Source organism: Thermobia domestica, chromosome 11 (assembly GCF_964235325.1).
Source record: "Thermobia domestica chromosome 11, izTheDome1.hap1.1, whole genome shotgun sequence".
Classification (NCBI taxonomy): domain Eukaryota; kingdom Metazoa; phylum Arthropoda; class Insecta; order Zygentoma; family Lepismatidae; genus Thermobia; species Thermobia domestica.
The window spans coordinates 58,780,739-58,807,969 of NC_137464.1; the positions used below are offsets into that span (position 1 = coordinate 58,780,739).

A 27,231-nucleotide genomic window follows, 5' to 3' on the forward strand; every position below is an offset into this window, starting at 1 on the left:
TTTCCTTCCAAGGGATCACATAAGTTCTATAGCGACGAGATTATAGTATTGACTGAAAAATGACAGAAGGTAATCGGCTAAATTGAAGTATATGTGGTTTTATAATGATATTTTCATATAACGATAGATGTATTCTCAATGTTGAGCTTCAAAGGTTCAACACGTTTTACACAACCTGGTATTATACAATACACATTACAATAATAATACTTTAACCTTGAGGTACAATTATCTCTTAGTATTCTGATTTTGGGTATTTGGAGGCTCTAATATGTGTTTAAGAAGTTAGAGGCAGTTTAACTGACTTTTTAAAAAAATGAGAAAGTCGATTAGTAAGTTTTGTCTCCAATTCTGAAATTAAATCACTATATGTTAGATAACTGTAGTTTACTGAAAAAGAGAAGCAGCTTTAAAAGACAAAGATTTATACTGAATTTGTAAAACAGATCAATTTTTATCCAGTTTAACATTTGAAGGAAGACAATATACTGTAGTTAGCACTTTAACCCTTTCTGACCTAAAGTTCCAAAAGCAATTTGTACAGTCAGAAACAATATTAAGTTTAGATTGAAGCTATCATTTCTTATATCTCCAACCTATACTTAATATTGTTTCAGACTGTACATTCAAATTATATTTTCTTTGTCTATAGGAAAACAGTCGGTTGTAATGGAATAGCGAACTGAAAAAGAGGCACTATGACGTCCGATGAAAATTGAGTTGTATAGGCTATGAAAGCCAAGACAATTAACTCTTTTAATTGAAATCACCCTGTCAAAAAGGGTTAAATATGACAATCCCATTTACCAATATAGTATATTCTACAATCCAGTGTTTTATTTTTATATGCAGTACCACTTGCACATTTACTTTCACTCTTTACTTCCAGTTGTACGAATAGATCCCATATGATACGTAATAAAATATACTTACTGTGCAAAACCCTTGAAGAGCTCTAACAATTATGAGGGCTATGTAACTCCATTTGGCAAACGGAGGAATGAGAAATGCTAGTAGGCATGTGAATAAATTACTACACCCATAAACGAGTTTAGTACCATATCGCTGGGCTAGTACTCCACCAGGAATTTCAGTCACCCAAACAGGCCAGAAAAATGCACCAAGAACAAGGCCTTGGATGTGCTCGTCCCATTCGAATCTTTCCTGAGAAAGAATTCAAGATTTTGATATTAGATATAATCGCTCTTTTCATTGACTTATCTAAAAATACCTATATTTTGACAATATTTAATAATTTGAGCTAGTAAATTTTAAACATTTGTATGAGTATGTTTTTACAGTGGTTAAGCATAAAACATGACCATTTGTACGATCTGATTACGTAATTCTGATTTGCATTTGAAATCTGACATTAGTGTTTACATTTTGCAACCAATTATAAAATAAAATGCTTCTAAAACATATTTCCTTTTTCGTAACTTAACATTAATTCTCTGCTTTGATGCTCTGTGTCGTGTTTATTTAATTTTAAACAATTTCCGGATGAAAAACAATCTATGCCCATCATGAAGCTAATGTGCAGTAGGACGAACGTGGGTAGTCTGAGCTTTGCATTACATTTTCATTACAAATATATTAATAACTGTGTTTGCTGTGTGCGCCGTCTCTTCTGTGCGCAATTATTGGCACTAGCTTGTTCAGTTTTGGACCGCTATGGAGCACTGATACAATGTTTTGTCACAAAGGAAGCTTTTTAAAACACGTTTTGTGTTCACATTTATGTTGCCAAAATTGGAGTCTAGAAATTTAAAGACTGATGGATAAGATTTTTTGAAATTCTTTACGAGGATTCCGGTTCTGATAATTTTCTAATACACTGAAAGATATAAATTAATTTGTCCGTATTTCTATATTAGAAATTATTTATTGCCACCAAAAATAGATCGTCTGTTGAAAATATGGTATTATCATAAGCTGTCTGCAAAGAACGAAAGAATATATGAACCACATGTTTGTTTGTAGAATCATGTTTCACTTTACTACAGTGCTGCAAAGGAAGACTTTTACTGTTTGAAAAAAAATGAAATGAAATCTTTAAGTTTTACGTCCCACGATTATGCAGGTTAGGCTAAAGGAGACGGTGATGATGAGAGATGAGTGAAATGGTGGAATGAAGAAAGTGGGAGGAAACGGAAGAACCCCGAGAAAACCCACGAGCACGGCGTTTGTCCACCACAAAGTCCAGACGGCGCGAGCTGGGATCGAACCAGGAACCCCAAGCACCGGAGGTGAACGCTCTACCACTTTTTTTTTTTAAAAAAAGTCAACTGACTCACCGAACGTGTTCCAGTAACTTACTTAAACTACTTATATCTAATTTTACTTGCTTTACTCATTTTTAACTTGGTTTCTCCAATTACCTAGAGCGACAGGGACACGAACACAGACATATCGAGGACAGTTAAAATCACAAAGGCTCTCCCACCGGGAATCGAACCCGGGACCACTTACCACTGAGCCACCGCACCTCCCTTTTACTGGTCGACGTTCCAAATTGAGAATATTTATTGAAAACAAATACAGTTTATTAATATACATAGTACTTAATCCCAGGGTTGGAAAAAATACTTTTTTTTTTGAAAAAAACGACACATGTGTTTAAAACATGAGAAAAGGTGTTTAAAATGTTTCAAACATGTTTTAAAACACACACACACACACAAAATATTTTAAACATTTTGAACAGTTTAAAACATGATTTTAAACATATTTCAAAATCGTGTAATAACGAAATTGTTAAGACCTTTTTGCTCTTGCAACCGATTTTTCATTTATTTTATTCTCGTTAAGATTACACTGTATTCAGTACAGAATATTTCAGTATAGATTAGTTATTTTCAACTTATTTCATATCACGACCCCCTTTTATTACATCCTCTTGCCAGTGATTCTCGTAAGCACTTTCTTGGTTGTAATAAGCTTTTTAGGCAGATTTTAAAGTCTACCTACTATAGAGGCTTTTCACAATCTATCAATATATATGGTGAAACAAAAGTCATCACCATCCTTGTGTGTTGAATGCGGGTTGGGGGAGAATGATGAAACTTTGAAGTGATCTGACACATCAGATGGTGCTATCAACATCATGGCGGACATCTTTGCTTGGCATTCGAAATTAGCCCTTTTCCCCCATTCCATATCGCCCTTGTCTAGCGGTTATCCTATAAAACTCTAGCCCACACTACATCCTCTCACGTGGTTTTCTTTCATTTATTTCGTACCCTTAGCTACGAAGATACTACGTTTGCTGAGCAAAAGTGAACATTTCTGAAAATGGAGTTGGATCCCTTGTGCTCTGAACGCTCCATATCTAAAAATATTTTATAAAAACTCAGTTGGAGCCAAATTTATCCCGCAACCCAAGTTTGTTCGAAACGCATAAAATTAGTTTGTTTAGTTTGATTGCTTACAGTCTTGCATCAGTAGCAAGGCTATATGAGACAGGGGTTTTAGTTTAAAGTGGGATTCGAACCGCTAATTTTGAAATTTTACGCATCAAAAATTATACTGCAAATTCCGACTTCTCCTGCCCCTACCCTAAGGGCACCCATGCTGTACTTTCCAGGAGGGGGACAAATATAAGTGACGTTCCAAATATAGTTTCAAATTTTACTGGTTTCAGTTTTACGTGGTTCCACGATGATATGATATTAGTGAAGAATAGCTAGTCATCTCGAGTGATACATGGCAAACAAATAGAAGATCTGCAAAATTTTCAAAATTAACTATTCGCACCAACAAGAAAGAAGAACACAAATTTTATGGAAGTGATATTCATCTTTATTAAGAAATAGAAACAAATATTTGTGACGATGTAAATACAATTAACAATTTATTTAGAAATAAATCAGGCTTAACAGTTATATATTTAAATAAGAGAAGCGTAAGCGAATGTCGATATAATTATTTTGACGAAAATTTGAAAAAATGAATCTATTTCTAATATGAACTTAGTTAGTTATCTCGACTTAGTCACTTTAAACAAAAGTATTTTGTGAAAATTGTAATATAATGGCAATCTACCAGTTTCTTAATGGTGATGAAGATGCATTTCTAAAATCTTAGGTAATGAGCTTAAGACTTGTTAAATTTTTCTTTACTAATTGGAGATATAATTTTGATATACTGAAGGAAAAATACTTTGAAAACATAATTACAAAATTAAATATGATATATACTAATGATTCTATCTCATGTATTAATAAACTTATTAGGATACAGAACAAACTCGGTCAACCGCATATTGATCACATTATTTATCGAACCCCGATTGAGACAGATTTTTTTTATATAGCTTCATCATTTTTCTAATATCAATGATATTCACGGAATATTTTCAAAATGAGAGCCTGGGACAACATAGATTGTAATAATATGATTGTCGGGACATACCTATTTGAAGACTAATGGGAAAATCCTTAAGTAAAATATCCCTGAATAGGTATACATAAGACAGCAAACAAGATAATATACATCTATAATACAACGCAATGTCTTATTGAAGATATAATAACTCAAAACAACCTTTGGAGATTAAGGTGTACCATTTTAGATTTGGAGATTGGCTGGTTTGAACAGGTTTCAGAGGTGTCGCTTTTTTTCGGCAATGAACTTTCATATTCTTTAAACCACAGTGGTAATTGATTATACATTGTATTCAGTACACGTTCTATATTCTACATTCAATTTTGTACTTTCCTTGTATGTTACACTATCTTCCAGAATACGTTAAATTTTCGAGAGCGACGTACACTGACCAACCATAACAGTATGACAACCTACAAAATATTTGGTATGTCTCACTTTGTCTTGCAAGACAACATCAGTGCAGTTTGATATATAACGAATGAGACTTTGGTAGGTGGTTGGAGATATGATGGACCACATCCGAAAACACGAATCTCTCAATTTCCTTAAATTCTGAGGAGGCAAAAATGAGCTTGGATCTGACTTTTAGTGATATCCCAACGGTGTTCAATTCGATTAAGATTTGGTGAATTTGGGGGCCATTGCAGTAATTGAAATTCACCATTGTACTCTTCAATCCACTGCAGTACAACATTGGTATTGTCATAAGGAAAACTGTCCCCATTAAAGACGTCATCCAGCTAGAAATATGGACGTGAATGAGTGTAATTGATTATCAAGAATCTGCCAATGGCTAGGAGCTGTCATGTTGGCCTTTACACGCACTACCAAGCCCATGGACGGCCATGTGAATATCACCCTAATTACAATAAAACTACCACCGGCCTATCGTCAATCTACTGTGTGTGTCTCAAGAAGGTGCTTCCCTGGAAGATTACGGATCGTGGTCCAACCGTTAATGTGTTGATGACAGGATCGTGATTTTCCGAACCATGTAAAGTTGTATCATTGCTCTGCAGTCCAATAAAAATGGGTGCTTGCATATTCCACTCGCTATCGACGTTGTTGTGCGATCTCCTTAATACACGTTTGGGATGCCGTCTGGGAAGATCCATATCTAACATTGTACAATTAACAATGTGCAGCGACACATTCATGCTTTACCCACTGTTAAAGTCTGTTAACATCTGCTGTTAATTATGCCACTGTTGAACCAACCTCGACAATCTAGGATGACCAACATCTTAATTGAAGCGTGGGAGCCCCATGTGTTGTAGTTTGGTGTGGGTCCCCCGTTCTTTTCATAATTTTGGAAGACACTGATGTTGGCAGCTCGCAAACATCCGGCAAGTAGAGCTGTTTCTGAGATGCTCGTCCTAGCTGTCTAACATGATCTGGCCCTTATCAAACTCTGATATATCGTTGGCTTCCCAATTCTACACCAAGCATCAAATTGAATGATTTAGTGAGATCCCTGTCACCGTCTGCCGAGCGATGCTACTGTGTCCCGTGCAGCTTACGTCTGGCCAATGACTTTGTTCAAGACGTAGCGAGTGTTCCTAATGTTTTGAATAGTAAGTGTGTGCTTAGTATTGGTAAAAGAGCACATGCATGCGTTCCTAATAATTTAACCTTCTTTCTGAATAAATAGTTAATGTTATGGCTTTTTGTCGTAGCAGGTCTGGGTTCATACTCTTAGATCCAATTTCAGACTTTACATTTGTGTCTCATATGCGTTTAGTTCTACATTGAGAAACAAACTATCCCAGAAAGACTCCGTACGGACTGTATACAGCTGACAACTACGAATTCCAAAATTTTATTAATCCTACTCTTACTTGCTTCTAGTATATCTGTCTATCTAGGATAACTTTTGTGACATCCTACCTTTTCTTACCTCTTGTAGCGTCCTTAAGGATGAATTCAGCCCCTGATTACGAATTTCACTTACACCAGTGCTTCCTACTTCTTCATCTTGTGGTTCAAAACATTCAGAAGAAGACTTAACTTGATTGGATCCATTTCTATGGCTCTGAGGCTTTACCATATCCACAATAGCTATGTTCAGATTCACACGAACATTGTAATTTACCATAAAACCAATGAACGTCATAATCCATAAAACTGTGCGGCATGATAGACGTCCTGCAATAATTATATTTTTAGTTTAATTTTCTTTTTATTTTTAAGATCATACTTAATATTATTCATGTGTGAGCCTAATGTAGTAAAATTAAAACTGAATATATTATATGTTATATCTGCATATGCACATTGATCTATTCTCAGGTAGAATCTTAATAGGAAATAATCTCTGGAGTTCACGTTAGGAAAGTTTTTTTTTTTTTTTTTTTTTTAAAAAAAAAAGATCACCTTTTCGGCTTGTAGGGACAATGAAGTATGTAAATTCATGGAATTCTTTAATGTGATATTTTTCTCATTTTCAAATTACTTTCTTCTCCCCTATCGTGGGTTTCCGTTGTGGAAGCGGGTCGTGGGAAGCAGATATTACCGCACGATTGAAAGTCTTTCGAAAGCTTGTCAGGAGAAATGAGATCGTTTAGACCAAAATGTTCATCAACGCAGTCTCCTACAATGGAAACTCTATTGCAGGGCCGTTGATGCATGACAGGAGTACAGGGTGCGAATTACCGGGGGGATGAGGGCGATTTTCCCCCTCAATCACATTTTGATCCCCCCAAAGAAGTCAGCTGAAATATCCGCACCGGGAATGCTCGATTTCCCCTCCAAACTATGCTCAGTATAACTCCAAATTTCATTGATGTTTATCATTTCTTGTAAGTTTTATCTTCTAGCTGTATTTCGAAATGATTGATGGAAACTATTCAGTTTTGGTCATTTCTACTCAAATCAAAATCTGAGATATAGGTATTCTCTCGTAGGTATATGTTAACGTACACGCTTGGGATACGCTCCTAGTGAGCAGACATGTTAGTGAAGGTGATTGTTAGGTGAATAAGCGCACTAACTCTATGGCCTATGGAACCCGGAGGTTCAATACCGCGTTCACCAAAGCTCTCCACTGACTTCTATCCTTAGCCAACTGGATCCAGTTTCAACTTTGTATTCCTATTTCTGGAGGATTCATTTTAATATTGTCCTCCCATCTGCGCCTAGGTCTTCCTAATGGTCGTTTTCCGATTGGTCTTCCAGTCTAGACTGAAAGCGTTTCTACTTTCTTCATTCTAGCTACATGATCTGCCCACCTAAGCCCCCTAGACTTGACGACCCTAACAATGTTGGGTAAACGGTATAAATTATGTAGTTCCTTGTTCTGAAGTTTCAGCCATTCCCCATTCCCGTTCCTCTTGGGTTCGAATGTTCGTCTCAGGATTTCGTTCTCAAAACGTTCAGTCTATGTTCTTCCCTCAGAGTAAGGGACCATGTTTCGCAACCATACAGAACAACAGGCAAGATTACAGTTTTGTATATTTTAAGCTTCAAATTCCTCGACAGAATTCGCGACGACAAGAGATTTTGAACCGAATAGTAACACGAATTCCCTGCTTTTAGTCGACATTTAATTTCTTCGTGATTATGATTTGCGTCTGTTAATATTGATCCTAGATATGTGAAACTATCCACTTTATCAAAAGTATTATTTAATATTTTAACGCATCCATAATTTGCTGTTACGGTTCCGACGCACTTCCATACATTTAGTTTTCTCTGCATTTACTTCTAAACCCATGTCCCTACAAGCGTTTAATAAGATCTCTGCATTTCTTTCTATTGTTCTCCTATCATCACTTACTAAATTTACGTCATCAGCATATGCCATAACCTGGTGAATGCCGTTCAACTCTAGGCCCTGGTTGCTATCTTTGATTTTCCTTATAACATATTCCAGAACAAAGTTAAATAATAATGGCGACAACGCATCTTCTTGTTTCAGGCCATTTTCGACGTGAAAGTTCGTGGACAAAAATTTTCGTACCCGGACTTTACTTTGAGATTCACTTAAACATATCTTAATTAATCTAATTAGCTTTCTCGGTATTCCAAGTTCTGTAAGAACGTATTATAATGTTTCTCTCCTAACCCAGTCGTACGCCTTTCTAAAATCAATAAATAGTTGATATACCAGGGTATTGCATTCCCACTTTTTTCGAGTATTTGGCGAATGGTAAATATTTAGTAGATAGTTGATCGATTTCGTCTAAATCCGCACTGGTAATCGCCAATAATTTCATCTGCGTATGGGGTCAATCTTGCTAATAGAATATTTGAAAGGATTGTATAGGATGTTGACAGAAGAGAAATGCCTCGATAATTATTACAGTCAGTTTTGTCGCCTTTCTTGTGAATTGGAACAATGATTGATTCTTTCAAATATTCTACACTCTTGTGGCAATCCTTCCTTGTTCCAGATAAGGAGAATGTGTTTGTGTATCTTGGTTCACAATTTTTCGCCTCCAGCTAAAATTAACTCAGCCGGAATTTCATCTACACCCGGATATTTGTGTTTCGTTAATTTCTTTATAGCGGTTCCTACTTCTATTCGGTTGGGTTCTGGAATAAGCGCATAAGCGCATAATTGAAGATTTGTTTCAGCATTTGCTAATACGACTGGTTCTCCGCTTTGTATAAGCACTTCAACTGGAGTTGTTTTTTTAAAGTTAACCGTTCATTTTCCATCTTTCTTTTCGCTGTACAGTTTGCTGTCCATGCTAATAATGTTGTCAGAAAAACTTCAATGTAATGTTTTACTTTATTTGAATAACGTAGCCTATAGTGAATCAACTTATCTGCAACCTAACAGTAAAATAATTATAAGTGTTGACTTCCTGAGCCCCATCACGGAATCGATATTTGGAGAAAAAAAGTCCACAAGAGCGCAGCTTTAGCGGGGAGTAGAAGCACAAGCTCGAAATTTGAATTGAAAGATTTTACATATTTGGCCTTCGATTTGACCTTGAATTGAGAAATCGGGTGCAGCAACAATCCATTTCTTGTTTGATAGGCTAATATCTAGATTTTCTTTTTAAAAAAGTATGTCAGGTTTAACTGATAATTTTAGTGGTTTTCATAAGACTGAAATTTTTTTTTCAACCTGTATGTAATAACGCAAAGTGGAAGATTTCAATATGAGTGGGAAAATTAACAAATGCTTGTGATCATGGCTATCGCTCGGACCGAATTAACAACTAAATAAACCTTAGAGTGCTACGGGGACAAAAGTGAGTACAACATTTAAACACGTTCAGAATGATTTGGTGGGGTGTATGTGTCAGACAATATATACGTGCATAGTTATTATCGGTAGATTTATTAAATTAATAAATCTCTTATTATATATCTATATATATATATATAGATAGATAGATATAGATATAGATATATATAGATAGATAGATAGATATGGAGGTAAGGCATTATTGTCTCATTTGAAATTTGCACCTTCAGACTTTATGTCCTGTTGGGCTAATTTTATCGTCCCCAATATAGATTATCTAATTCGCACACTGCAGGAGTATCACGTGGAACACAGTCGCTGGTGGCTTCACTTGTTTTCTAAGTGAGGTGAGTAGTGCTCTCAACGGGTCGGGTCGGGTCGGGTTGAAGGCCGACCCGACCCGACCCGACCCGATCACCCGACCCGAACCGTGATCCGATCTGATTGACTTGACCCGATAACTCGACCCGAGCTGACCCGGTTGACCCGACCCAACAACCCGACCCGAGCTCACCCGATTGACCCGAACCCGACAACCCGACCCGAATAACCCGACCCGACAAACCGACCCGAGCTGACCCGATTGACGCGACCCGACAACCCGACCCGAATAACCCGACCCGACAATTCGACCCGAGCTGACCCGACTGACCCAACCCGACAACCCGACCCGAGTAGCCTGACCCGACAACCCGACCCGACCCGAACTGATGCGATCCAAGTCGGGTCGGGTCGGGTCAACCCGACCCGTTTGAGAGCACTATGGTCACGACACTGGGTGAACGCCAAAATCCACTCACGTTGGGAATTAAACCCGGACCACGTGTACCGAAGTCTTACACGTTAAGCACTAGCTAGATCAAGCGTGGGATTTGTATATGCATCTTAATGAATATTTGGCACTTTTGAGGTTTAGTTATTTCTTTTTATAACTGATACCAATGTCCGACGTGTGAGATTTTTTTTTCTTGCTTTAGTTCTATGTGACGAAATTTTTCTTCAAGATCAGTGTTCTCACCTGCTCGGACGGCTGGGGGTCTTCTCGGAAGACAGTAGCAAGAGTATTTTGAGGGAGACAAAAGGAAAGAGTTTAACTACAATGTTAAGGGTTGAGGAAACGGGAGAACAACTGTGATTTTTTCCAACCCTTCAACTTTCATTCCAAAATAGGTTCCTATGATTCCGGGACCCGTGCCACTTTGATTTTTCTTTCTCAGTAATTAAAACGTATTTTACAGTATATATAGTTGCACGTAAGAAGATACATAATATGAATTTTGTAATTTAAAATTTAAAAATACAGTATGATAATTAATTATAAAGTACTAATTTTATTTCATCACTTTCAGTCCAACAAATGAAATTCAAACAATTCGCTCTCTGGGTCTTGGTCATCAATACTGCGTCTTATCCTTTGCCTTGCAGTCAAGTCTTGGTCCTGCGTTTCGTAGTCTTGGTTATCTTTCATGCTATACAAGAGCCAAGAATGCTCGCCTCATCGGTACAAATGAAAACGAAGTGTGATTTTGATTATGGTCTTTCATGCTATACGGAAAGCAAGAAAATACGCTCATCGCTACATGGTGATCACCAAAACAAGGCCAAGAGCAAGATAACTATGCACTTCGTCTTACATATCCAATCTTTATCTTGTTCTTGTATCGGTGTCCTTGGGCTTGGTGAAATAAAATGAAATATTCAGTTTAAGGTCCCTCGATTCTGCACCGAGGCTAAGGGATATGGTGACCATGAGAAATGAATGAAGTGGTGGAATGAAGAAAGTGGGAGGAAACAGGAGAACCCTGAGGAAACCCACTACACGGCGTTTTTCCACCACAAAGCCCACTTATCACAAGCTGGGATCGAACCATGGACACCATCAGGCCAGGCCCCCTGGCTCAAATTCTTGGCCCCCTAGTGCCCCCCCCCACACACACACAGATGATGCTATTATAGGTCGACAAACGGTGAGTTGCCAGTGGCTACAAGTGAAACTACTTCCACAACATCTCTCGACAACAAAGTTACGATCTGGGGGCCGCGGTGGCTCAGTGGTAGAGCGTTCACCTTTGGTGCTAGGGGTTTCGGGTTCAAACCCTGCTCCCGCCAAGTGAACTTTGTGGTGGACAAACATCGTGTGCGTGGGTTTTCTCGGGGTTCTCCCGTTTCCTCCCACTTTCTTCATTCCACCATTTCATTCATTACTCATTATCACCGTCTCCTTTAGCCTAACCGGCATAACCGTGGGACGTAAAACTCACAATTTCATTTCATTTCATTTCAAAGTTACGAACTGCAGAATACCGTTGCGTTCCGAATAAAATAGCTCCACTCGTTTTAGTTTGTAGTACGGGAAGATCTAATTCACGGAAATCTGTGTGATGCTTGCATTGACCTCGCCACCTGGACATTCATTTTAATCTCTGTCCATTATCTAGTTATCTCCTTTGTTTTTGACAAACAACCAGAAAAATAGAAAATCAGTCGGCATTCTCATTCGCTTCAATGTTGAAAGTCATACTAAAATATAATATGCATACTTACAAATAACATGGACTGCAGTAAAACATTACACTTGTGTTGGACGAAAAAAGTCTTCGTACACTAAGTAATTGATTTCCATTGATTATGGCGACATAGAACAAATGCATAGCATCCATTAAATAATTTGTTATTATTATTATTATTATTATTATTATTATTATTATTATTATTATTATTATTATTATTATTATTATGAGTTTATCTACCAAACAACTATTTATTGATTAATAAAAATGATTAATCAATTATATTTAGTTACGTATGGTAGATGACTTCAGATTATATTATTTACTGACCGACAGTATCCCACGCTGTCGTATTTGTGCATAGGAGGTAAGTTCTAATCTTTTCTTTGTAGAAGTTAAGTAAAAGAACCTGTTTTACCTCGAAATGCTTAATTACAATTTTATTTACACAAAGACAATTCTAACATACAAGATGATATTAACGATGCTATTTGCATATACGAGTTACTTGTCACAAAAACTAATTACGCTAGGAAACTAAAACTATGCTCAAACTGTCTTTCTTAGCTAACTTTTACAAGTGGTAGCAATTGAAACTCACATGAGTATATGGTAACCTCTCACCCGAAGTCCAAGGTTAATCTCTTTGCACATGGCTTAAAAAAAAATAAAATCTCTGTTGACTTCGTTTTCACTCTCCCCCTGTGCCAGCCTGAATTCCCATTATATTACCAAATGTTATCAATCTTTAATTTCAAATTAAGTGCTTTATGATTTTTTTTTTTTGCAATTATAAAGTCTCATTAGTTTCTATCATCGTTGTCCCTTAGGACAAGTAATTATAACAAAGGAAAAACATATTAATGGTTCCTCTTTATTACTTTTCAAGGCTTTTTCTTATAATTCACTTAAGCACTATCACTTTTTTTTCACAAATTATCATATCCATTTATTCCTTTCTTTTCATAAAATCTGTTTTCAATACATTATATTATCATGCGGTATTAAAACAAATCTGGAACTTCTGATGTTTATTTACCTCCATCATTCCATCCGGAAAATTTGTGTGATCTGTACACGAGGGAATGTTTTCGGGCTGCTAAAATTAAGATTACTGGTGCCATGCTATAACTTTGAGTTTCGCCTTATCTCAAGTAGATGCAGACATGTCAGAAGGTTTGATCCTTGTAGATACACTAGTTCAAACGCTGTCCAAGATGAGGTCTGGTAAATATGACTCTCAACGAACAATATTAGAACAAATTTATCAAGAATGTTTGGAGATGTGCAAAGAAAATGATCTCGAATTCCAGAGTCGGAAACAAATAGAATATAGGGGTTCCTCGTGGAAACGAACTAGACATTCGCCATCGAAATATCACAAATTCATTTTGGATGAATCTTTTCCTTCATTGGATGCAGAAAACGAATTTTCTAAAGATAATATATCTATCAAGAGACATTTTTCTCCCTACTATTGATAGATAATCTCTGATATGGAAAACCGCTTTGTATCATGTTGCAAAATCATCAGATCAATCACGACTCTACATCCAAAAAGTAAAAACTTTTTTAAATTACAACATTGTCGAGCCTATAACCCAGCATTATCGAGTGATCTGCAAACATTAAAGTGAGAACTCAAAATTCTCCCAAACACAATTAATAGAGCAACCCAAAAGCATAAAAAGCATATAAAGCATAACAGCAATTTACACATATGGTTGGTACCTTGAACATGATTGCGATTGTCTAAGGACCCAGAAGAAACTAGTTTTAAAAGCATAATTTTAGAAAATAAAGAATAAAGCATAATTTAAAATATATAGCACAATTCTTGGAAAATTCTCTTTAACTGAAAGTTTAACATACTGTGTTAATATTTTTTAAAACCAATATTTACAATGCAAAATCATTGAGAACATAACAATGCAACAATGAAAAGCGTATTTTCATTTCTGTAAACTTTTCGGTGTAATCCTTTGATGTGGAGAAAAGAAAAAAGTAAAAGAAGAAATTTTTCCGCCAACAATGAATAGTATGCAAAAACTCCATACTATATTGTTATGTTGACTTTTTGAACTTAAGCACTTTCTGTACTTTTTGGTGGCATCTTTTATTTTCCTTTTCTGTATATATGTACCTGTAAGGCGCACACAAATGATAGAAAAAAAATTATACGAGCAGAGCACATCTCTTTACAATGAATTAAGTAGAAAGTTCATCACATATGAGAGAAACTAGTTGCAAAAAATATCAATAAATAGATCAAGATATTTAGAATATTTAATGTATATTAAATATTATACATTATACACGATTAATGTAAAATAATCATTGAAATTAACAATAAAGCATAATTTGAAAAAAAGCATAATTAAACAAGAAATAAAGCATAATGGGGGTTGATCTAAGTTGTATGAAGACGAGAAGAAAACCAAAGCTGATTCCTTAACGAATTTCGTTGATCTTCTTTGTGTCTACAAAAACGCATACCTAGAAACCTACAAGCTAGGTATCATCTCTATGATTATATCAGTTTCTACTGCTACATGTGAAAGGTCATTCTCTTCTTTGAAAAGATTAAAGACTTGTATACGCAATTCAATGACTCATGATAGGTTGAAAAGCTTAGTGTTACTTTATATTGAGAAGAAAATTGCTAAATCGTTAGATCTTTAACAAGTTGTGAATATGTTTGCTGTTGCCTACACGAATAGAAATATCCTCTTCAAGTAGAGGCATGAACCTATAAGTTATTTTCTTTACCTGTAAAAGTGTGTTTGCTTCTACTTAAGTCAACCAGCTACACATATTTTAAACGCCATGATTAAATAACTATTTACTTATATTAGAAATCAATTGCATTAATGAATCGTAGTTGTTTGAGGTACTAAATTCTTATATTTTCACTGTTTTCCAAACCATGAACCACAAAGATGGAAACATTCACCTTGAATACACACACAAACACACACACACACACACACATATATATATATATATATATATATATATATATATATATATATATATATATATATATATATATATATTGGAGATGGTCCCCTTAAAATCCTCTTGGGCCCTTCATTGGCCCCCCTGAAAAAACTCTAGCTATGCTACTGGACACCATGCACCAGAGATGAATTCTCTACCACTGAGCCACCGCAGCCCTGCTTGGCCTTGGTCGTCCGTATCCAATATCTCTTTTGGTGTTGCTTAAACAACTTCTAGTTTTGTTCTAAATCCAGACTCCATATTGGCGTAGATATTAATATTACAGTCGATTGGTAAAATCAATCTTCCACATTTAAAAATTAAAGTAAACACAAATACAAAAATAAACATTAACCATAAAAACACTAGCTGCAAGTGTTCAAAATAGATTTATGGTTTCTATAAAATCAATTGAAAATTGCTATTTTTAATTAGGCAGCTAGTGAAAAACAGCAGCTTTCGACTCCAGCCGAGTTTAAACTCAACCTAAACTCAGTTGACCAAAGTGAACTCACCCGACTGACTCGACCCGACAACCCGACCCGAGCTGACCCAACTGACCCGACCCGATAACCCGACCCGACAACCCGACCCGAGCTGACCCGACTGACCCGACCCGATAACGCGACCCGAGCTGACCCGATCGACCCGACCTGACAACCCGGCCCGAATAACCCGACCCGAGCTGACCCGATTGACCCTACCCGACAACCCGACCCGACAACTCGACCCGTGCTGACCCGATTGACCCGACCCGACAGCCCGACTCGAGCTGACCCGACTGACCCGACCCGACAACCCGACCCGAGTTGACCTGACCCGTTTCAGAGCACTAGAGGTGAGTTCAAACTTCGTTACGGTGAAAACATGAAACGACCATGCCCTCGCATCCTGTATGCAATGGTGGATAACGACCATGCCCTCGCCCTCTCTGGAAAGAAATTCGAAAAGGACGACTGTGACATAGGGCTGTTCCGATAATCGAGTAATCGATAACAATTCGATAAAATTTCAACACTGTTTCGTCGATAAAGAATTTTAATTTTACCGAATTATCGAACTTCCGAGACACTGAGTGTTCGTGACTCTGAAAATGTTCGTGACACTCGAAGTGTTCGAGGCACTCAGGAGTCTCGAATTGTTTGAAAGCAGCAAATGCTCAAATATCTCAGTATGATGCAAATTATCGAGTCGTTTGAATATTTTGAAAAGTTCGGGATTATCAAAGTGTTTGAAAGAAACCATTTTATCGATGTTATCATAGGTGCACATATGTACTACATATATGCAGGGTGTTCATTTTAAAAGTTGCTTTTCTTGAAATGAAGTGAAAGAAGAGCTTCCTCCCACATGTCTTTAATACCAATGTTTGTTTACAAGTCTTAAGTAGTCTGTCAAAAAAGGGGAAGAGAGAGAGAGAGAGAGAGAGAGAGAGAGAGGAAGATTTAACATGCATCACCCGAACGGGATTGGAATCCAAGACACCACTAGTCTACAAACTGTCACTTTACAGATTGCGTCAACAACAGGGAAGGCAGAAAAACGAAAAGTTTGCATCTGGTTTCGAGGATTTAAATTACAGTTTTGGATGGAGGCAGCTTCTGATATAAGTAGAGGTAAGGAAATTCTATAAGGCTGAAGTTTTCTCGAACTTCGGTTTTGAAAATTTATTGTTCGGCACTCGAAAGCCTTCGAGTATTTGAGATTGCCAAAATTTCGTGTAATATCTAAACTTCGAATATCATTGAAACAAACTTTGGGAATTTTAGGTGCCAAGTTCACTATAGCTCGTGATGTTTATATAAAGGTTACCAAGAAAGTTTTATCGCTTTTTCACCCGCCACTTTCGATATGTCACATAAGACGTACCTCAAAGATCAAAAATAATCTCCATCAGCATCGATGACCTTCTGCCCATGCTCTGGAAGGTCATGGATTCCATCGCGATAGAACTACGTAGCTGTGAAGCGAAGAAGGTATCAAGTGCATTTTGCACCTCTACTAGGGATTTTAACTTTTGTCCTCTAAGGTGATTATCCGAAAAATGGAACCGGTGATAATCGGACGGTGCAATGTCCGAAGAGTATGGCGGATGCAATAGTGTTTCCCGTCCAATAGAATGATGTCCCGCGTTATCCTAGCTACGTGGGGCTTAGCGTTATCTTGTAACAGGAGGACAACTTTGCGATTCAGAAGTACTGGTTGTAGAGTTTTGCGTTTTTCTTGAACACGGCTCCATTGATGACAGTACATAGTTGCATTGGCGCTCTGATCAGCTGGTAGCAGTCCCCGATGCACGATGTCTCTAGCAGTCTTCCAAACACACAGGAGGACCTTCTTCTGATGCAGTACTGGTTTCGGTTGTTTTGGAATCGGTTCATGGGATGCTAACCAATGATGACGGCGCCACACTGGTATAAGGTAGAATCTGGCAATTTATAGATCAAAAGTTAGAACTATCAAGTAATAACCATTATCATTAATAAGATTTCTTAAAATACTTATATATCAAAGCACCAAACACATATTGTATGTATTGAATTAACAGACAAAGTATTTTTAGTCTGTAAGGAAAAAAGTTTTCGAGTTGGATGTATAGTGACTCAGTTGTGAAGTGCTCATTTCAACTGCGTGGGTTTCTGGTTTCCAGATCCCGTCCAACGAGCTTTTAAATGGACTAACATCGCGTACTTTTTACTCATGACTTTCCCTTTTTCTTCCATTTCCTTCATTTCACTATTTTATTAATTATCATGATTATTGCCTATTTTTTAGCCCTGAATCACAAACGTGGACGTTAAAGAAAAGCTATTATTTTTAATTTAAAAATTAATTATATATTTGTTAACTGCTGTCATTTTCTCGTCCCTCGAGCAAAAGGAACGAATTCATTGTTTCATTTCTCAGTGACCACTATCAGTAGGTAAGTTATTTATACTCTTTCAGATTCAACATTCGATTACGAATTCTGTGTAACATATTGTTGAGAAGAAAGTAATAGAAACAGATTCCCCAGTTCGTTTCCCAGCGGGAGCTCATGTAGTACAGATCCCTGTTAACTTATAGATTCACGTCTCCCATAGATAGCCACTGAAAGAGACGCTAAACGCCAAATCAAACATCTGTATTTGTATATATATATATATATATATATATATATATATATATATATATATATATATATATATATATATATATATATATATATATATATATAGGGTGTAACTAAAGGTGGTTTACAAGGCTTGGGAGGTGATTCCTCACACGAAAATAAGCAAAAAGTTTATGTGACATTTTCTTAAATTCGGCATCATTTCCGACTTACAAGCTGTCGCAAATGACGGCAAAACGACGTGTGACACCTCATTGCGGACAAAGGAAAGATGCAACAGCAAGCGGGTGTACACAGTTTAGAGAAAGTAATGCCTGAATATCATAATGGTGTCAGAGGCAAGGCAGTAGGAACGCGGCACAAGGAGTTCCTTTTCTGCATCCATTTTCTGCATGTCAGTCTGTCCACATAAGAAAGTTCCCTTTGAGAAATTCCTTTTGCCGCGTCCCTACTGCCTTGCTTCTCACACCATTATGCTATTTAGGCATTACTTTCTCTAAACTGTGTATACCCGCTTGCTGTTGCATCTTTCCTTTGTCCACAATAAGGTGTCACACGTCGTTTTGCCGCCATTTGCGACAGCTTGTAACTCGGAAACGACGCCGAATTTAAGAAAATGTTACATAAACGTTTTGCTTGTTTACGTGTGAGGAATCACCTCCTAAGCGTTGTAAACGGCCTTTAGTTACACTATATATATATATATATATATATATATATATATATATATATATATATATATATATATATATATATATATATATACAGTAGAGCGTCGATTATCCGAAGTAATTGGGGGACATGGGTGTTCGGAAAACTGGTTTGTTCGGATAATCGAACTGTGCTGTACTGTACTGTACTTCTACAGCCAGTGCCAAACCGACAGAAGTGTGCTGATAGCGTCTTGGCCGGTCAGCAGCGCCTTATGAAGGCCCCATTAGAAGCAATGTTCCGCAAGCGGTGGCTCAGTGCGGCAACTACTGTGGGAAACTTGGTTTGCGAATGAGGGGGATGATGGACGGTAGGGTGGGAGAGTAACAGGTGCGAGCGAGTACACAGTTCGGTTAAGCGGTCGTTCGGTTGACCGACGTTCGGATAATCGACGCTCTACTGTATATATATATATATATATATATATATATATATATATATATATATATATATATATATATATATATATATATACCTAGGTTGATAGATAGGAGCAGGGCCGGATTTAAGGGAGTGCACCCCAACACTGCTTCGTTGTAAATATACACTATGTAAAATGAGAAGGTAGCAGTGAAAATAGCAACATTTTCCGTAACTTTCTGCCATCATGTTTTCGCTTGGAGCTTAAAACAAAGCAGAGTTTTGCTAGTGTAATAATTTAAGTCGATTTTCTGATGGTTGAAAAGAAAAAGGATTTACCAACCAAAACAATATTGCTCATTTTGGCATTTTAAAAATTTATATTTAATTAAAATGTAGTCGTAATTATTTGTGCCCCTCCCGTCAGAAAATACTGAATCCGGCCCTGGATAGGAGTATTGGAGTCTGGGGCGGCATATTTTGATTTTTGTCCTCGTCGTTATACATTACAGAATAAATTAATTTATTGTTACAGATATCTCCCATGTGGTCGTATCTGAATTATAGATTACTATAGTTATTTCACCCTAGCTCTCGGTTCGTTTCACAATCATAGCTTAAAATCAAGGTTAATAACAAGGTATCATTGTTTACTTGTTTTAATCAACCAATCACACTATTCACTATATTTAAGCAATATACAGGCATTATAATATACATTTCGATATACAGACAAATGTTAAGAGTAGCTATTGCCTTATTAGAACTACTGTTTATTATTAGGAATGGCATTACATATAGGCTAACAGTAAAATGTTTGCATTTTATTATAAGTATAATCTACTTTCCCGTTTTCGAATAATTCTACTGTATAAAGGCGCATTTAATGCCGAAACTTTGTGTGGCCACGACTGCGTGCTAGATACACTATCGACGAAACAATGACCGTAGTAATTTACTAAAAGGCTCCACCAAAATATTAAAATGCTTCTATGTATTAGAACAAAATTGGCAACAGCATCAACAGCATCTTCAAATTTGGTAAGTATAAAGATGTTTTACATTATATGACACATATATTATGGAGGAGTGCGTCCGAGAGTATAGTCCGGGGAGCAGATTTCGGCCACGTAGCAGTGTTGCCAACAAGTTGCCACAAAAAGTCGCTAAAAATTATTCGTGGAATTCCGTCTCTCTTGCCATATAAATAAATATATATATATATATATATATATATATATATATATATATATATATATATATATATATATATATATATATATATATATATATATATATATATATTAGATTTGAGATCAATTCAAAGTGAAAGAAAACGTAAGTTAAAAGATTATATGAAAATAACATTAATTTCATTTTTAGTACGATATACATTTTTTACTTTATGATCAATTTCAGTTCAGCGATATCAAAAATGAGTTTAGAAAAACGAACAAAAGTAAAGATCTACCAAAGAAAAGAAAAAATCTTACATCCGCTTCACTTTTACTTACGTTTCAATGCTTCCACTAATAAAAAAAATGAAAACAAACATGTATCTTAACTGATTCGGTCTAATAGTACTTGGTTATAGAAGGACAAGTTGTTCGTAGCACAAATGTCGCTAGATTTGTAAGTAGGTCGCCAAATTGTCATTCAAAAATCACAAAAAAGTCGCAAATCGGGAAAGATATTTTTCTTGTCGCTATCCTGGAAGTCAAATCATCTAGATTTAGTGACTTTTCCCCCAAATTGGCAACACTACCACGTAGACGAGCGTATGCTTATTGCAACATATCAGAACATCCCCTTTGAATGCAAAATGATTCATTACAACGTTGGTGAGTCATAGGCCGAAAGGGCACAAATATAGGACTGTGCACGATCCATGATGTTGAAAGTATACGTGCCCATGCATTTTGAGAATTAAATTGGCACATAATGTGTATAGGTTTTTAGTAATTTTATTAAAATATCTGCCTCCTTGATGCCAACAATATGATTTGTGCAAATACCAGGAGCAGTTCTGTAATGTACTCACAAAATCACGTGCCTTTCCAGTGAATACGAAGCATAATAATAATTTCTAAAAATACTTTTGAACATTTATTCCTGCACAAGAATGTGGAATAACCAAATAAACCTTTTAGTTGTTTTAATAGATGCACTCCTGATTGATGCCCCTAAGAGATTTAGCAACATAGCTTAAGTCACAATGCTTGACGTTAACACACTGTTCAGTGTTCTGACTTGGCTCTTAATCGCGTTAGCCCGCTTCACAGATCAGCCCTTTAGACGCCTGCCATCTTTAATATGACTGAAGAAACGTCTTCTCTTTCTTACTTGTCCCTTTGCAGCAGATGAGAGAGAAGCGGAAGTGAGTTGGTGAGTGAAGCTTTAGTATCCCAGCCTATGCTAGTTTTGAACACTCTATACAATGAAAGGGGAAATAAAGATTTATGTGTCTCATATCGTTTCAAGGACGATTGCAATATGCAGCATATTTTTCGATGTGTATTTTGTAAGTGTCATTTATATAAATTTTAAGGAGGAAAATAAAAAAAATATTAATGTACTTTTCAATTTTGAAATTTAATAACACTTGACTGCTAACCAAAGTTTATTTTATCTTTGTTTTCTTTTACCTTTTTCTCTTTTCTTTTTTGTTCCTTGCAAGTATTTAGGGAAAAATGAAATATTGAACTACCTCTGAATTACTCTTGACTTTGTAAATTTATTTACTTCTGAAATGTTTTGAGCTTCTTCGTGGCTAAGCGGTTAGCCTACGCGCCTTTGGCATGGAAGACCCGGGTTCGATTCCCGGCGGGAGCTCATGTGGTTCGGATTCCACGTTAATCAGTAGGTCCACGTCTCATTTAGCCTCGCTGCTGAACGGAACGTTAAACTCAAAATCAACTCAACTCAACTTCTGAAATGTTATTGTAAAATCAATCATGTAAAACCACAAACAGATACTAAAGAGTAGGTCTATGTCTCGAACACGAAAATGAATGAATTCACATTTATTCAATTTGAATGCATACTTGAATTTCAATGCACCATGAAAATATTATCGTGTTCCTATTTTACAAGTTAATAAATATTATAAACATATTTATAATATTATTATAAATTAATTATTATTATTATTATTAAATATTATTATAAATATTATAAATATATACTGAACTGTGGTTACTTTGTTTGTATGCATGTTAATCAATATGTAAACAAATGCTTTTTTTTCTTTACAGGATCGACTGCGAAATTCACTTGAAGAAATAGAGTGAGTAAAGTCGGCATCATATTTGTTTTCCACTTTTTAAATAGCTTGAATTTTTTGTGCTAAGAAAAATATGTAAAATTAAGTTAAATAGTTCTGTATATGTGACATATACTGGATATGTGATTGTGCAGTGACAAATTGGTTGATTTTTTTTGCTTTAATTTTTGTTATTTACATCCAGTGACATACGTAGAATTTCATCAAAGGGGTTAAAAGCACTCAATCTTTCCGGGATAAGTGTGACTTTTTATGTACTTTTTAACGTAATAAATATTCCATTTCCAAAATGTATTGCTCAAGGGCTTTTTATGTACCGAATCCTCCTTATGTACACCACTTCTCACACCAGAATTTCGAGAATACCCTCAAAGTGAAAAATTACTAGAGGCCCCGGAGTCAGGCGTTAATTTTGCGGGGGGAAGGATGATAAGCCGATTTCGTCGCCATTACGGATGTGACTTCCCTCTTGTAGAAACCTTGAGTCACCACTGACAGAGGCTATAGTCAAAGGGGGAAATAATATTTAAAATGCATTCTACACGTAAAAATGTACTATTAAAAGATTTTATTTAAAGTAAAATTGCTTACCACTTATAGTTCTACAACCCATAATTCTTTAAACTCCTTTAAAATTCATAAACTAATGTAGATTCACTTGCAAGTATTCCAAGAAGCACAAAAATTCATGAACATCAAGAGATTATACTGTGCCTGATATCGTTGTGCATAACACATGATTACTTTCTCAAAGCAGTAGAGACAACATATAAATCTACGAAGAGAATAATTTGCTTTACGACAATTCTTAAGTTTTCTACAAATATTGTGAAGGTCTCCTTGTTTATCAACCTTACTTTTGACATGAGTTTCTTTATTTCTTTCTAATCCTAGCAAGCAGCCATATAAACTATTTTATCTTTTGTTGAAAATTTTCTATTTGTTTAGATTACAATGTGTAAGTTTCTTCTCGCTGCTGACAGAACTTTGAACCCTGATCTTTAAGACCACTACAGTGCTTGAACTTCTCGTACGTATACGTTTAGTATTTCCGCATTGTTACAATTTTTTTTTTTAAAGTTAATACTGTAAATAAAAGAAAATAATAATAATAATAAACAGTTTACATGACGCACAAATGCAAAACTTTGATTGTCAAGATTTGGAAGATTTACAAGAAGCACAACGAAATTTTAACAATAATTCTTTCAAAACCTTCAAGCTTTACCCTCGAACAGTGTTGCCAACAACCTATGAAGAAAATAGGCTACATGGCTTTTAGAAATAAGCTTTTTTTTACGCAAAAAATGGCTAGATTATGAACTGCTAATCCATAATCCACATTGTAGATTTTAAACCCCTTTTTTGTGAGGTCGGTCAAGATGGAGTTCCACCTCGCAATTTACAAGAATATTTATACCGGAGTTTTATACTAGTTTTGTACTCTTTTGTACTAACAATAAAAAGTTTTCTACCAGTCCCAAAATGCCCAAAATTGTAGATTTTACTTGATCTCTGAGTTCCACATACGCCGATTTTCATCAAAGTGGCTTCATTATATAAAGAAAGTTTTGTACTGTTTTATACCAACAGTAAAATGTTTTGTACCAGTCCCAAAATGTCCCAAATTCAAACTTCTAATTTGGAACGCATAAATAAATCTCATTCCCATAAACACATATATCAATGATAACGGTCTCATTAGATAAACTTTTGTACTTTTATTTAGTGCCCAAAATTTTTTGTACCTGTCCCAAAATGTCCCAAATTGTATCACATAATGCGGAACGCTAAGGTGAAGTTGGAGTTCCACATTGCCCGATTTCTTTCAAAATCGTCTCATTAGATAAAGAAAGTTTTGTACTGTTTTGTACCAACAATAAAAAGTTTTGTACCAGTTCCAAAATTTCCCAAATTTTAGATTTTAGTGTGGAACTCCAACTTGACCTCTCAGTTCCACATAAACCGATTTGCATCAAAGTAGCATCATTATATAAAGAAGGTTTTGTACTGTTTTGTATGTACCAGTTCCAAAATGTCCCAAATTCAAACTTCTAATTTGGAACGCATAAACAAATCTCAGTCCCATAAACACATATATCAATGATAATGGTCTCATTAGATATAACTACTTACCTAGTATCTAAAAATGTTTTGTACCTGTCCCAAAATGTCCCAAATTGCATCACCTGATGCGGAACTCTAAGGACAAGATGGAATTCCACATACCCCTATTTCTTTCAAAATAGTCTAATTAGCTAAAGAAAGTTTTGTGCTGTTTTGTACAAACAATAAAAATTTTGTACCTGTCCCAAAATGTCCCAAATTTCATCTTTTAATGTAGAACGCCAACAGTCAACTCTGGTTTACGTAATATTTTTTTTTAAAAAAATACACTAGAGTTTTGTACTAGTTTTGTACCAACAATAGAAAGTTTTATACCTCTCCCAAAATATTCCAAATTTTAAATTTTACTGTACAAGTCCAACTAGACCTCTGAGTTCGATACTTCCCTATTTGCATTAATGTGGTGTTATTAGCTAGAGAAAGATCTGTACTGTAAAAGTTTCCTACTTTCCCAAAATGTCCTAAGTTGCATCAAAATGAACAAGCGGAACGCTAAGATCAAGATGAAGTTCCACATATTCCGATTTCTTTCAAAATAGTCTCATTAGATAAAGAAAGTTTGTAGTGTTTTGTACTAACAATAAAAAGTTTTGTACCTGTCCCAAAATGTTCCAAATTTCATATTTTAATGTAGAACGCCAACAGTCATCTCAGTTTTCCACGTAACAATTTACAAAAAAATATACCACAGTTTTGTACTAGTTTTGTATTGTTTTGTAGCAACAATAAAAAAGTTTTGTACTAGTCCCAAAATGTCCCTAATTGAAACTTCTAATTTGGAACGCATAAACAAATCTCAGTTCCACTCACATTTATTTCACTGAAAATATTTCACTATATCAAGAATGTTTTGAACTCTTTTCCAGTATTTGAAAAAGTTTTTACCTGTCCCAAAATGTCCCAAATTGCATCTTCTAATGCGGAACGCTAAGGTCAAGATAGACTTCCACGTACCTCGATTTCTTTCAAGATAGTTTCATTAGACAAAGAAAGTTTTGTGCTGTTTTGTACCAACAATAAAAAAGATTTTACCTGTTCCAAAATGTCCCAAATTTCCCTTTTTCATATAGAACGGCAATAGTCATCTCATCTTTCCACGCAACAATGTATATATAAAAAATATACTAGAGTTTTGTACTAGATTTATGCTGTTTTGTATTAACAATAACAAGTTTTTTAAAGTTCCAAAATGTCCTAAATTTCATTTTATAATATAGTACGCCGACAGACATCTAAGTTTTGCTTATGCGTTCCAAATTAGAAGTTTCAATTTGGAACATTTTGGGACTGGTAAAAACTTATTGTTGGTACAAAACAGTACAAAACTTTCTCTATCTAGTTACCTCACTTTAATGCAAATCGGCACATGTAGAACTCGGAGGTCAAGTTGGATTTCTGCACTAAAATCTAAACTTTGGAACATTTTGGGATAGGTACAAAACTTTTTATTATTGGTACAAAACAGTACAGAACTCTGATACTACCTTTATTTGTAAATTCCTATTTGGAAAACTGAGATGGCTGCTCTTGTTTCACATTAGAAGATGGAATTTGAGACATTTTGGGACAGGTACAAAATATTTTACTGTTGGTACAAAACAGTACAAAACTTTCTCTTTCTAATGACACCACTTTGATGCAAATCGGCACCTGTGGAACTCAGAGGTCAAGTTGGAGTTCCACAGTAAAATTTAAGATTCGGGACATTTTGAGACAAGTACAAAACTTTTTTATTGTTGGTACGAAACGGAACAAAACTAATAAAAATTCCAGTATATTCTTTTGTAAATTGTTACGGGTATAGCTGAGATGACTGTTAGCATTCTATGAAAAGTGCGTGGTCATAAATTAACCAAAAGTGAGGTGATTAGAGGAATGCTGACAGGAAAACAATCTATCGTTTTTATTGATTAAGAAATTACATGTGTTGAAGAAATTAACAAACAGCAAGAAAACTACATTTTAAGAAAAGTAAATGAACTTAGAAAAAAATGAAAAGTGATTCAACTTAAAAAAAAACGATAATGCTTTTTACTGCATAGATTTTTTAAAAAATGTCCCAAAGTCCGAAATAAAAAGTTTCATTATGTGTCCAAATACACATATCTTCACAATTTTACTAATGTTCTGAAAATAGAAATCTGTGAGTATGTGTACTTAAATAAACATTTCTACCTTTTGAGACTTAATACTTGGTAACCACAACTTTAGTGAGAGATATTTTGTTCAAGTTTTTTCATTTCCTGCTAGGATCTCGTAGTTTTCGGATCACACTTTTTTTTAGATTGAACACTTATATTAACTTTGGATGTTAAACTATGAACGTATAATGTTCATTAATATCAAATGTCATGAGGAAATGCAATGTGTAGCTCTTTTACATCTTTCAAAACTGCCCATAAACAGTTTACTTCGAAAGCTGGCGGAGATCGCTTTTAGATTAATTTTTAATACTTCACACAAGGATTTTACACCAGTAAGAAGATACTTCTCATGTAAGGCTTTGGATGGCAAAATGCGTAACTCATATATATATTTTTTA

General features: G+C 35.6%; 1 protein-coding gene and 1 long non-coding RNA gene across 2 annotated transcripts in view; one reads left to right on the forward strand and one right to left on the reverse strand.

Moving 5' to 3' along the window:
- The window catches only part of LOC145664094 (sialin-like), a 74,868-nt gene extending 51,455 nt beyond the window's left edge, over positions 1-23,413 (reverse strand). Inside the window, exons 1-3 of the mRNA XM_081730443.1 lie at positions 23,154-23,413; positions 6,287-6,534; positions 934-1,164 (exon numbers count right to left, since the gene is read on the reverse strand). Of these exons, the coding sequence (XP_081586569.1) occupies positions 934-1,164; positions 6,287-6,534; positions 23,154-23,175 (501 nt within the window). The 5' untranslated portion in view covers positions 23,176-23,413. The remainder of the gene's footprint in view (positions 1-933; positions 1,165-6,286; positions 6,535-23,153) is intronic.
- Positions 1-27,231, forward strand: part of LOC145664097 (uncharacterized) — a 285,281-nt gene that overhangs the window by 207,010 nt on the left and 51,040 nt on the right. Inside the window, exon 2 of the long non-coding RNA XR_014127326.1 lies at positions 22,534-22,565. This is a non-coding gene — a long non-coding RNA (uncharacterized LOC145664097). The remainder of the gene's footprint in view (positions 1-22,533; positions 22,566-27,231) is intronic.